The sequence below is a fragment of the Marmota monax genome, unplaced genomic scaffold (assembly GCF_021218885.2).
Source record: "Marmota monax isolate L192 unplaced genomic scaffold, Marmota_monax_Labrador192_F-V1.1 WCK01_AAM20220418_F8-fsc00017, whole genome shotgun sequence".
In the NCBI taxonomy this organism is placed as follows: Eukaryota; Metazoa; Chordata; class Mammalia; order Rodentia; family Sciuridae; genus Marmota; species Marmota monax.
The window spans coordinates 24477542-24489747 of record NW_026695241.1 but is presented as its reverse complement, the minus strand read 5'-3'; the positions used below and the strand labels follow the sequence as shown (position 1 = coordinate 24489747).

General features: G+C 40.4%; 1 protein-coding gene across 2 annotated transcripts; it reads right to left on the bottom strand.

Moving 5' to 3' along the window:
* Nucleotides 1–837: 837 nt before the first annotated feature.
* Mettl17 (methyltransferase like 17) lies at nucleotides 838–8421 on the bottom strand. 2 transcript variants are annotated; one of them, XM_046441011.2, is made up of 14 exons: nucleotides 8272–8421; nucleotides 7962–8115; nucleotides 7741–7875; nucleotides 6227–6308; nucleotides 5778–5859; nucleotides 5175–5248; nucleotides 4462–4556; nucleotides 4002–4072; nucleotides 3703–3810; nucleotides 3373–3441; nucleotides 2565–2615; nucleotides 1577–1669; nucleotides 1172–1356; nucleotides 838–1094 (listed from the first exon to the last, which is right to left on the bottom strand). In XM_046441011.2, the coding sequence occupies exons 1-14, from the start codon at nucleotides 8350–8352 to the stop codon at nucleotides 965–967; spliced, it is 1410 nt and encodes a 469-aa protein (XP_046296967.1). In that variant the 5' UTR covers nucleotides 8353–8421; the 3' UTR covers nucleotides 838–964. The 2 variants fall into 2 exon arrangements, with proteins under 2 accessions (XP_046296967.1, XP_058433757.1); XM_058577774.1 differs by lacking the exon at nucleotides 2565–2615.
* Between the last annotated feature and the right edge of the window lie 3785 nt (nucleotides 8422–12206).

Sequence of the window (12206 nt, the reverse complement as noted above, 5' to 3'; positions counted from 1 at the left end):
TATAAGCACTTTTATTGTTTTTTTCACACAGGGCAATTTACAAGTTTGATTTGCAGACCCCTTGATAGATCAATGATCAGATGTCTACTACAGTGTCAACAAGTCTGAAAAACCTGTATTTTAATCAGTTTCCTCCACTGGACTCCTGCTTATATAATTATGCTTCCTGGGGTAGGGAGATTTGAGGTATATCCCTGCCTTTTTGGTTAGTCCTTCTATTAAATTTTCTCTACTCCAAGCATTAGTGTTCAGTGATTGGTTGGCTTCTGTGCATAGGGCACACAAATCTTTTTTTGGGTTTGGTAATGTTTCTTTATATGAACTGTGGGAGAGGGACTTTCAGGTTTTAAGGTGAATAAAGTTGTTCTAGCTATGAAAACCCTAAGGCCTAGGACAAAACAGAAATGAATCAAACAAGGATCCTGCCTGGGTACACAGGGGTAGAAATGCAAGACTTAGTACTGACAGGGATCAATCTTGAGGATAATGTGGGGGCAAACTCTGGGATAGTTAATGGACCCTGGGAAAGATGGAAGGGAAAGAGATATATAAAAAAATGAAGTTAGGTAGCTGTTGATTCCCCTATTCAGGTGGCCCACATAACTATCCTGAGACCTGTTGAGCCAGTTCTCAGAGAGCTGAGGGTGGTTTTCCCCACTATTTCAGATAATCTTCCTGGGAATTCCTGGTTTTCAGCAGAAGCAGCAATATTCTTACAGGGGATGGTGAGCTTAAGATTTGTGTGCTAGCTTGGCATGGAAAAATCTCAGGATTCTCTACATTACAGGATAGGTCAGGACAATAGACCCTTATTCTTTTAAGAATCACAAAACCCACTACCATTCTTTAAAAATTTATTATTATTAAAACTTCAAACAAATGCAGAAATGCAGGCGTACTGGCATTCTCTTACTGGATACCACGTAGCTTCAGCCTTGGCAGGTATGATGGAAGAAAGTATTTGTTACATATCCTTGTCAACTCTTATGGAATTCTCAGGGGGATCTTGAGCAGGGGAGAGAGGAAATTCAGACGGAGTGATCACAGGTAAAAGATCTCCCCAGGAGCTGACACGGGCACAGCGATACAAATCCCTATTGAATAGAAAGAGATGTCAATGTATGCTGCAGGTTTTGCCAGATTTTACTAATTTTGGTCACATCTCCTATACCTGCCATGCCGGCGGGCTGTGATGACAGCATGCTGCATATGTCCATCTGAACAGCACAGGTGACAATGCACATGACGAGGCCGTTTAAGCACAGGTTGAGTAATTCGTGGCCAACGATTAACCTCCTCTGGAGACCCCCGGGCAAGAATCACCATGGAGAACTTTTCCTCCTTTGGCTTCTTGTTCTAAGATAAGAATATACAGACTGTTTAGAGGAAAAAGATAAGAGGAAAAACTTTTAGTCTTCCCTCCCCCTACATTCCTGAAGTCCCTTTTTCTTATTCTATAATGCAGGCTCTAATATCTCCAGGCTATTCTATGGATTCTCAAACTTCCCACCTCTGACTCTTTTTTCTGTTTTCCCAGGCTATCTTCTCTCTGTTGCAATATTCTCAGAATACATACCCAGCTGAAGGGGATTGGATGGTAAGCCTGAGAGAAGCTACAGGCCAGGGGCTGAGAGGCTGTCAACTGAGGACAAGGAAGTTCATGGGGACACTGTGAACATAAAGACATAAGACAAAAAAGATAAAAGAGCTATTAATTGTAAAATTCAAGAATGATAAAGTCAAGACAGGTCAGGTGTTGGAAGGTGCACATGAATTATGGGTTTGTTTGAGCCATCACAAGGCAGGGGTGGCTTTTCTGAGAATTCCTGGTATGAAATCCACTGGCTGCAGATTACTCAGATTAAAGCTGACACCCTACCTTAGCTCATAGCCCCAAACAAATTGTTGTTCCCATCTTTATCCTGTTTTCCCAAGAAGCCTGCCACACTGAAACCATTTGCTTTATTTCCCCTTAAACAATTTGGGCCTTTTTCCTTGTTCAGTTCTAGTTCCTATCAGGGCTGGAAGACCGACCCACCAGACACCCAGCTTTCAAAACTATTTTCTATCTGCTATCTTCTGTTCCTTATTGATTACTTTCAGACTTTCCATTTTCCCAGTTGGTTCACACCTTCAAGCAGGCATCTGCTCTGCTAGGGTTGCCAACAAGGGAGAAGGCAGCACAAGAGAAGGGGGTAGAGAGAATCAAGGGAATCAGTTGGCAGAAAATGGATAGAGAGCCAGGCACAGTGGTGCATGCCTATAATCCCACAGACTTTGGAGGCTGAGGAAAAGGGATCATAAGTTCAACACCAACTTCAACAATTTAGTGAGGCCCTAAGCAACTTAGCCAGACCCTGTCTCAAAATAAAAAATAAAAAGGGCTGGGGATGTGGGTTGGTGGTTAAGTGTCCCTGGGTTTAATTCCTGGTACCAAAAAAAGAAAGTGGATATGGACACAAAATAGTGGGGAGAGTGGCTTGGCTTGGCTTTAGCCTCTTATTCTTCTGGGTTACTCTAAGTTCAGATCTATGTTCTGCAACAGGTAGAAGTAATATACTCACGGGGGCAAAGACAAAGCTAGGCCGAGGATCTGAAGGTAACTTCTCTTTTCCCTGAAATCAAAGAAATAAAGCTAGGATTGCAGGGCCTATTTTCATGTTTCAATTTCTACACTTGGTGGACTCTTTAACATTCAATTCTAATCATGACCAACTAAGTTCTTGAGTTAAGCTGGCTATACCACTAATGTGCCAAAGAACTCTTTCTCTGCAGCAGTAGAAAGGCATGAACTTGGCACACATTATGGTGCTCTCCCTTGTCAGCAACCTCCACTCTCAAAAAAAATCTTACTTCAGGACAATTAAATTTATGATTACACAGAGGCTCATACTCTCCCCTAGAGACAAGGTTCTTGACTCAGCAATGCTCTAGATTAGGGTGGGGAAATTTTATTTAAAGGGCCAGAGCAGGCAAAATCTACCTCTGTCTCAACTACTCAACTCTGCAATTTGTAGTGTGAGCAGCCACAGACAATACAGACATGGATATGTATGGGCCATAAAAAACAGGCCTTCATCTGCCAACCACTGTCCTATATCATAATGATTTTTTATGTCTAATTTCCTGAGAGTTACCCTTATCAACAGGCGACAGAGTCTCTTTTTTTTAAAGGTTTCCATTGGCTTTTTTTAAAAAAAATCTTTATTTTTATGTGGTGCTGAGGATCGAACCCAGTGCCTCACATGTGCAAGGCGAGTGCTCTCACTCTGAGCCACAATCCCAGCCCCCAACAGAGTCTCTTTAGTTTTCAAGGAAGTAACAATAATTGGTGACAGCTGGGAATGCGAAAGGAAGGGCAAAGAACTTTACCTTAAGAACCAGGTCCCTGGCATCCATAAGAAGGCGGTGGCCAGCTTTCGTTCCATTCTCCAACAATACCTGTTCACCAAATGGGAAAATAAGCAGAAGCCCTGAATCACATGAAAGCATAAATAAACATCAATAGCACTCAAGAGGGAGTAAGGGTCTAAAAGGAACTGGGCATTATACAAAAGATGGGGATGAGACCTAAAAGAGGGACACAGAAATCTATAAAGGGGAGAAATGTTCAAGAATAAAGACAAAAAAAAAAAAAAAAAAAGAATAAAGACAATGAGAGAAGGAAGGCATGAAATCAGGAGAAAGGGGATTTCAACTTACCAGAAAATGGCTTGTCTTACGCCACAAAGTTTGAACCACCTCAGTTCGGTCAGCTTTGCTAGGCAGTTCACTTAGGGCAAAGGCTGATACGACCACGTCAAATTGTACCTGAGGACCAAGACAAGGAACACGACAGACCTGACATTTCCCAATTCTAAGAATACAAGAACTTCTAGCCCCTATATTTCTTCTACTCCTTCTTTTGTATTCTAATATTCAATACTGGATGGCAAGACTGAGGCCACAATTTTCTATCTGCCACATTCCATATTTAGAATACCCTAAACACTGCTACTTGCCTTGGGTGACACAGGTAGAAACTGTCTGAAAAAGACACCTGGAACATAAGGCTCTCCTGTTTGTGAACCACCTGTGAAAGAAACAGGAGATGTGGAACTAAGAATGTATATGAATTTACAGCCACAGGTATAAACTGAAGAGATATCCAGAGAAGAAACACGGCCCCAAGGATAAAGAAAAACACTAGGTGAGACTGAGATGCAATATGTTAAGTAAATATTAAAAAGGGTAGGTAAATCGTGAGTTCCCCTCACCTGCTAACTTTACCATCTAACCACAATCCTGCAAAGTTCTCTGATACCTTCTGCTTGACTATAATATTGGAAAGAGACCAGATTCATGTTAACTCTTAGTCCTCCTCTCTACTTCCCAGTAAAATACTCTTTCTACTAGTCCTTTGCTTCCTTAACCGCCTCCGCCCCAACTGTGGAAAAGTCCTACCTTAAAGCTTATTCTCACCTTTCAGTAGCTTTTCTGCCAAATCCAACATGGCAGCTGATCTGTCCACACACATATACTCTCGAAGGCTCTGGCCCCAAGTATTGTGAGCAGCCCTGAGATGGTAAAACAAAACTCAACAATTTTCATGAAAAAGAGTCATCCCCTCAAGAGATCCATCTACTTCCAATCCCACCCTTGGGTAAACAGGGTTATGTTAAGTAGTTGGAAAAACTATAAGTTATTTTCTTATTTCATGTATAACTCCCGAAAAGAAGGGCAGATTCAAGGGGAGGGAGCAGGGAAGTGTTGGAAGTGATACTGGGCCAAATAATACTGTTATATTGTGTGTGTAAAAATATGTAATAAATCCCACCATTATGTATAGCTATAAAGCACCGTAAGAAAAGAAAATGGGAGAGTAAAGGGCAGATTTAAATATTTATTTGTTGGCAAAAAATAAAAAATTTTTTGACTGATATGTAAAACCCATTCCGTATACTAATAACTTTCCTTTTAAAACCTTCTATATATTGTCTTTTTTCACTTCACATTTAAGTTCTATCTCCAATCTATATACCTTCTTCTGCTTGGCCTACTCTAAGGGAAGAAACATTCTAGTTTTGAAAATTTCCTGTTCTTCATTTGGTTTCCCAGTCTCTTGATAATGAAGCATACAAATATGGCTATCAAATATAAAACTGACAAAGACAGGGCTAAAGAAAGTTACTTACCAGGTGACAGAACCAGTACCAGAACCAAAGTCCATCAAGGTTTGTGGCTTGAACTCTGGAATCCGAATCCTGATCTGAAGGAATATATAAGCCCAAAGAAGAGTAGTAGAGACTCGAGAGTTTTAGAAAATACGCATTAAGAGACTATGATAGAGAGATGTGAATGTGTTTTAAATTCAATATAAATACTTTAGAGAATAGAAAGCTCCTAAAACAATGATGCTAAATTTTTCTTGGGTCACAGAATCCTTCCAGAGGATAAATAAGACCTCTATTAAAAAATGTATATATAAGTCGGGCATGGTGGCACATGCCTGTAATCACAGTGGTTGGGAGGCTGAGGCAGGAGTATTGCAAGTTCAAAGCCAGCCTCAGCAAAAGTAAAGTAATAAGCAACTCAGTGAGACCCTCTCTCTAATAAATATAATTTTAAAAAGGGCTGGGGGTGTGGCTTAGTGGTTGAGTGCCATAGTTCAATACCTGGTACCTCCCCCGTAACAAAAGCATATATAATGTCCCAAGAATCTCTACTCTACAAGACTACTTTATGAATGTGGGAGCTGATAGTAAAAGGGTTCAGTTTGGAAGTTGAGGGACTTTCACCTCATGGAATGCCCTGGAGACTGCTGCAAAGCCACCATCCAGTCTTGCTGCCATATACACCAGACTCAGTTCCTCATTGTAGCTGTCACAAAAATCAGAGTCAGGGCTGGGGACATAGCTCAGTTGGTAGAGTGCTTGCCTCGCATGCACAAGGCCCTGGGTTCAATCCCCAACACCACACAAAACAAAACAAAATAAAACAAAAAACAAAACAAAACAAAAACCAGAGTCACACTTACTGGGAAATGATCTGAATTCTCTGGTTATCTATTATATTTTAAGGAAATGAAATCTCTGGAATTGTCCCTTCCAGTTCAGTCCTTTTACTTCCAAATATAGAAAGGTTCAGGTAGCTTTCTCAAACACCAATTGACTGTATAAATGCAGTCCTCCACCTCTTTTCAAGTTCAACATTTCTTTCTTTTGCACCCTTTTTGGCCCTTCCTTACCTCAGTTCTTGCCAGTGGTAAGTAGTTTTGCGTAGGACATGTAGTACTGCTTCACGAAGTTTCTCCTCTGTCTGAGGTAAGTCTGCGGTGAGAACAAGGACTGGAAGTGAGGACCTAGGGAGAACAGGGATCAGATCCAATATTTGAATAAAATGCCCACTCAATCCTCCTTTATTCCCCACCTGACAAAAGCCTTCAAAGCTCACGAGAGAAGTCAAACCTAGAGAGAAACTCCAGGTAACAGTAACAATAAAGACTACCAACATCAGTGTGTATTAAATAGTATTCTGCCACTAACAGCAGTTTATTCAACTGAACCAATGCTATCCAAAATGTTTTATTTTACATTAAAGAGAAGTGTATTAAAAACTTAAAGAGGGGCTGGGGTTGTATCTCAGTGGTAGAGCGTTTGCCTAGCACATGTGAGGTACTGGGTTTGATCCGTAGCACCACATAAAAATAAATAAAGTAAGCTAGGTGTGGTGGCACATGCCTGTAATCCCAGCATCTTGGGAGGCTGAAAGAGGAGGATTACAAGTTCAAAGCCACCCTCAGCAATGGTGAGTGCTAAGCAGCTCTGTGAGATCCTGTCTCTAAATAAAATAATACAAAATAGGGTTGGGGATGTGGCTCAGTGGTCGAGTACCTCTGAGATCAATCCCTGGTACCCACCCCTGAAAAAGGTAAAGGCATTTGTCTCTCTACAACTAAAACAAACAAACAAAAAAGGATAGGATAAGGATGATATTTTGTGGATTTCCTCATTTTCTGAAAACTTAAGATTGTGATATCTCCAATGTTCCCATGGGGAGGAAAAGTGCTTGAAAAATCTAAGTCTCACAACTGTTCTCAGTTTATGATTTAACAAGTATCTATTGAATGCCTACTCTAAACCAGGTACAACAAAATAAAAAAAAAAGGCAGGTCTGTAATACCCAAAAAGTTCACAATCATGAAAATAATTTGAATTATACTTATTATTCTTATTCCTGAAGGTTTCAGTATTGAACAGGGAGCCATACAGGGACTTTATTTCAACTGAATAAAAAAAGTTGAAGATCCTAATCCACTGGACTTCGGTGGGTGGGTGGGCGACAAAACCCAAAATCCCAAAGATCTGGATTTTTTAACCTTTATTCAAACTCCCCGGGTAAACACTGGATTAATCTACCTTCTAGTAAGGCATCATCATAAGGAATGGTTTGCCAAAAAGAAAGCATGTAAGCCAGGAGCAGTGGCATACTCCTGTAATCTCAGAGACTCAGGAGACTGAGGCAGGAGGATCATCAAGCTTGAGGCCAGTTTTAGCAGTTCAGGACAACACTCAGCAATTTGGCGAGAAATAAAAAATAAAAGGGCTGGGGATGTAGCTTAGCAGTAAAGCACCCCTGGATAAAGGAAAAATCGAAACAAACTTCAGCGTCTTTTTGAAAAGCTGTGAAATTATTCCTTGCTCTTCATTTTTCCACTAATATTTCAATCTGGCTTACTCGTTAATTATTCTTAAACCCTACCTTGGTTTTCCGAGAATTTTTTCTCAAGATGTATTGCCCGTCTTTGCAACTCCTCTGGCTCTACAGGCAAATGTCGGCTCCAGAGATAACTGGTCAGTGCATGCACCTCCTTCTCGACATTGGACATTGAGCTCTCTGTGGGCCAAATATGAAAAGCGGAATCACACACGTGCAGACCTAGTGGCTTTTCTCTTCAGACCTTCATTCACGCAGATACTCACCAGCCAGTAGTACCCGGGCGGCGTTAGTCAGCGCCTGCGGCAGCCGCACGTACGGAAGCTGTAGGATGCCGGGGTGCTTACGATGGGGCTTTTTCCCCAGAAAATCGGACTTGTTATCTATCTGGGTCACACCGGGCACGAGGACGGCGAGCGTCTGCAGGCCGGGAAAGAAAAGCTGATTGCCAGAAATGAAATTGGCAGGCGCTTACACGCTTACTAAAAGGAAGGGGCTGCCGAGAGCTTTCCTTCTTCAACCGGAGCTGTCTCTGGAAACCCAGTCTCTCCAAGAACAAAGGAAGTAGGTACTTACTCGGAACTGAAAAATTACTGCACGGCTGCGGCGCCATCTGTCTACTGTCAATAGGAACCTCAGTGTCGTTACGGTAGCCATGGCTCTGGAGGAAAAACGGAAACGGAACTGTAGGTGCCGGTGACCCTCACGCCCAACGTCCCGGTGAGCATGCTCCGCGGACTTCGCGCGAGACAGTATCAACCAATGAGAAGGGTGACTACTTACTAGTAGCCAATGAGAAGTCTATATGTAAATCTCCTCGAGGAGGAATCCTACGTAGGCGGGACCACCTGGGCTGCAGTTCAGACATAATCTGCTGGAGGACCGGAAATCAAGGGGGCGGAGTGGGGGCAGGCCTTAGACTGCTGAAGACTCTTTCTTGATGTATTTCTTGTTTTCCTGCCTGGAGACTTCTGCGTTTGGGTTGTTTCCCGGTAGTGGAAAGGGGAAAATATGAAATAAAAAGACATAATGAGAAAAATCAGATTTAGGCCGCCAAGGATAATCAAAATTAATAATTATTAGATAATTAATAGTTGAGCTGGGTTCGGCAGGGCACTCATGTGATGCCCGCTACTTGGGATGTGGAGTCAGGAGGATCACAAGTTCGAGACCAGCCTTAGCAACTTAGTGAGACCCTGTCTCAAAATAAAAATAAAAAGTCCTGGTGATGTAGGTCAGTGGTAAAACACCCCTACCATACCCAGGATCCAATACCCAGTATCCACTCCTCAACACCCCCCAAAAATTAACAATTAATAAATATGAAGTCTAGTTAGTAAGCTTTTTTCCCCCCACATTTATTAGGTTTTGTTCGAAATAAACTGATCCTTTTACTAAGCTAACATTGAGAATATCCATGTGACAGACACCGTGCCAAGAACTTTCATATTTCTACCTCATTTAGTTTCCCAAATCGTATAAAGCACGATTGAAGAAATTCAGACTGCAAATGGTTAAATGGGCTCAAGATGACAGAACTTGTTAGGTGAACACTAGGTTTAAACCTAGGCAGGGGGCCCGAATGTAGCTCAGTACACTTCCTAGCATGTGGTAAATCCAAACGCAAAAACCCTGTGGAGGGTAAGTGTGAGCCTTACTTTTAAACTACGGTGTAATTGCAAGAAACCAAATATGAAAATTATCAGATAAAATATAGGAAACTATATCAGCTGGAGAGTTAAATGTCCTGTTTGTATTGGGGTCATTTAAAATTGATTCTAATAAAGCAAACTTCTTTATAATTTGAATCTTGGGAAGGAGACTTGAGGAGGTATGTATGACAGCTGTGTAGATATGTTCCTCTCTATTCTCCTTTTCAGGTTCACCTTCCCTTTGGTTCGTATTTTCCCCTTTCATTTTGATTTACACTGCCACACTTAAGTTTCACCTTTTGTGGTACTCTGCTTTTATTATTTAAATTGTTGACTTAAATGTTGATCCGAATAAAATATCCCTGTCACTTATAGGTCAGCTGTAATATAATATTATGTAGCAAAATATAGGGGTAAAGTGTTGGCCTCTGAAGTCTGGTATTCTGTGGTTGAATTCTAGAGCAGCCTTATAAAATAGTTGCTGCCTCACAGAGTTGTTGCATTGAAGAGTAAATAAATCTGGCTCAAAATTCATGCTCAATAAGTTTATGCCACTATCATTGTCACATGTGTTTTTGGAATTTGCAGGACATAATTGAATTTTAATTTTCATTTTGAACTCATGTCATTTCCAAAAAAAGATAAGCAAGTGGGGGGATAGTTTGGGGCCAAGTAAGACTGAGCACTGGAGAATGAGAAGTAAGGAACAGGAGTACCTGGTGGTGTCTGTGAACATCCTTCCTGTTTTTCTGGAGAAATTACCAATATACACGTGGCTTCCTTATTCTGATAATGGCCTAGTTGGACTTACTTCTTTTCTTCTGTAATGTAACATCTCAAAACTGACTTAAAATTACATGTTTTTGTTCTTAACCCAAAGGATTATTCTCCAAAACAAAACAAAAACTTCCATAATACCCTTCTCATGTATCAAGAATATGTAAAGTTATCTAAAACTGAATGCAATTCTTGAAATGTTAAGAATGCTTAACCAGTATTGGTTGATGACATTGATAAAGTGACAAATCTTTATTTCCATGATTGGAAAAGCTCAGCAGGATAGATTAGCCTGAAGATCTAGGTTTAATAAATTTGACCAGGACCCAATTCCCCCAAAAAGCATCGTTGAGTCCATTTGATACACATTCTATGAATTCTGCCATATTACACGGGTCATATCTTGACCTGGGTGGTATTTCCAACTAATGGCCCTGCACTTTAACAAACAGATGTAAATGTGGAAAGACAAGGCAATGTTAAAGAGAAATATCCCCAACACCCAGAGTGAGTAAAAGAAAATAAAAAAGACCTATGAGGAAGGTTTGGATTACTTGTTTGAAGATGGGTAAATGACCAACTGGTCTTTTCCATTAAACTTGTGAAAAAAGGATAATAATTAATAATTTGATTATATTTAGAGAAACTTTCAATAGTGAAAGTGTGAAGAAACGGAAACAAGGTTCTTAGGAAACAAAAGAAATTCTGCCTCCAAAGATCCCCACAAGTATTGACCTGTGGTGAGAGAGAGGCAACTTTGCGAGGAAGCAGAAATCAAAGGTAGTGGATCTCTGGAGAGTTCTGTCAGCTCCACAGCTTCAAGAGTATTTATGATCTCTAACATCCTAAAGAGATCCCCTGACTCCATCGGGTTAATTCTAGTCAAGATAGTAGAAGTGGCCGTTGTCCTGATTTGATAAATATCCACTGCTTTTTCTTTCATATTGTTCTAAACAGGAAATCTCTTGTATCTTCCCAGAATCAATTAGACCCATGAAAATCTTGAAGTCAGCCACACCTTCTCTTTTGCTGTTGTAACTCATATCCAAGCCAATGACAAATCATATTGGCTTTAAAAGTATGCCAGCAGAATCTATCCAGAAAGTAATTGTTTCTCATTACCTTCAGTGTTATCACTCTGATCCAAGCAACCACAATCTTTTATAGTGAGCCTCTTAACTAGTCTATTTCTGTCTTTGCCCCTGGCATCCAGTTTTCCACAGCGCAGTTGTATGTTTTTTTTTTTTTTAAATATTGGGAATTGAACTGAGGGGCATTCGACTACTGAGCCACATCCCAAGCCCCATTTTGTATTTTATTTAGAGACAGGGTCTCACCGAGTTGCTTAGCACCTCGCTTTTTGCTGAGGCTGTTTTGAACTTGGGGTCCTCCTGCCTTAGATTCCCAAGATGCTGGGATTACAGGCATCTACCACTGTGCCTGGTTCAGTGATCCTTTTAACGTAAGTGGAATCATGCTACTACTTTATCTAAAACCTTTAAATAGTGATATGAAGATATCACTCTGGGTAAAATCTAGAATCTTCAGAGTGATCTCCAAAGCCCTACATGATCTGGCCCTTTTGACTTTTTCTATGATCTCTTTTCCCTGGGTCCTCACAGCTACAAGGTCAATGATTTTGCGCTTCCTTAAACATTGCAAACTTGCTCCCACTTTAGGCCTTTGTATCTGCTATTTAGAATGTTTTCCCCTCTGCCATCTTCATGGCAAACTTCTCATTTTCTTCAAGCATCTGCTCAAGTCACTCAGTTATTTTTATACATATATAATAGGGTTTTTATATTATATATAGGATTATATATTCTTTATTTTATTCATTGTTCTATCTTCAGGACTTAAAAGTGTGCCTGACATGTCGTAGTCAAGTAAATATTTCTTAAATGAGAGAATGAGCAAGTATAGAAAAGGTACCTAAAGCACTTTTAACACTAGGTTAAAGTCTTCTGCTCTATCTTCCCAAGTGCTTGGTACTTTCTGTTTTAGAATGTGGATATAAATCACATTATATAAACTCAGATATACAAGAAATATTATTTAATTTCTTCTATAAATTAATCTGTA

What these genes read in the sequence shown, in the direction of transcription:
- Mettl17 (XM_046441011.2), bottom strand. Translation starts at nt 8,352, where the DNA reads ATGGCTACCGTAACGACACTGAGGTTCCTATTGACAGTAGACAGATGG. An exon ending in CTAGCTTTGTCTTTGCCCCC is followed by an intron (nt 1,670 to 2,564) that starts GTGAGTATATTA and finishes TTATGTTCACAG; the next exon opens with TGTCCCCATGAACTTCCTTG. An exon ending in ATCCAATCCCCTTCAGCTGG is followed by an intron (nt 1,357 to 1,576) that starts GTATGTATTCTG and finishes TTCTTATCTTAG; the next exon opens with AACAAGAAGCCAAAGGAGGA.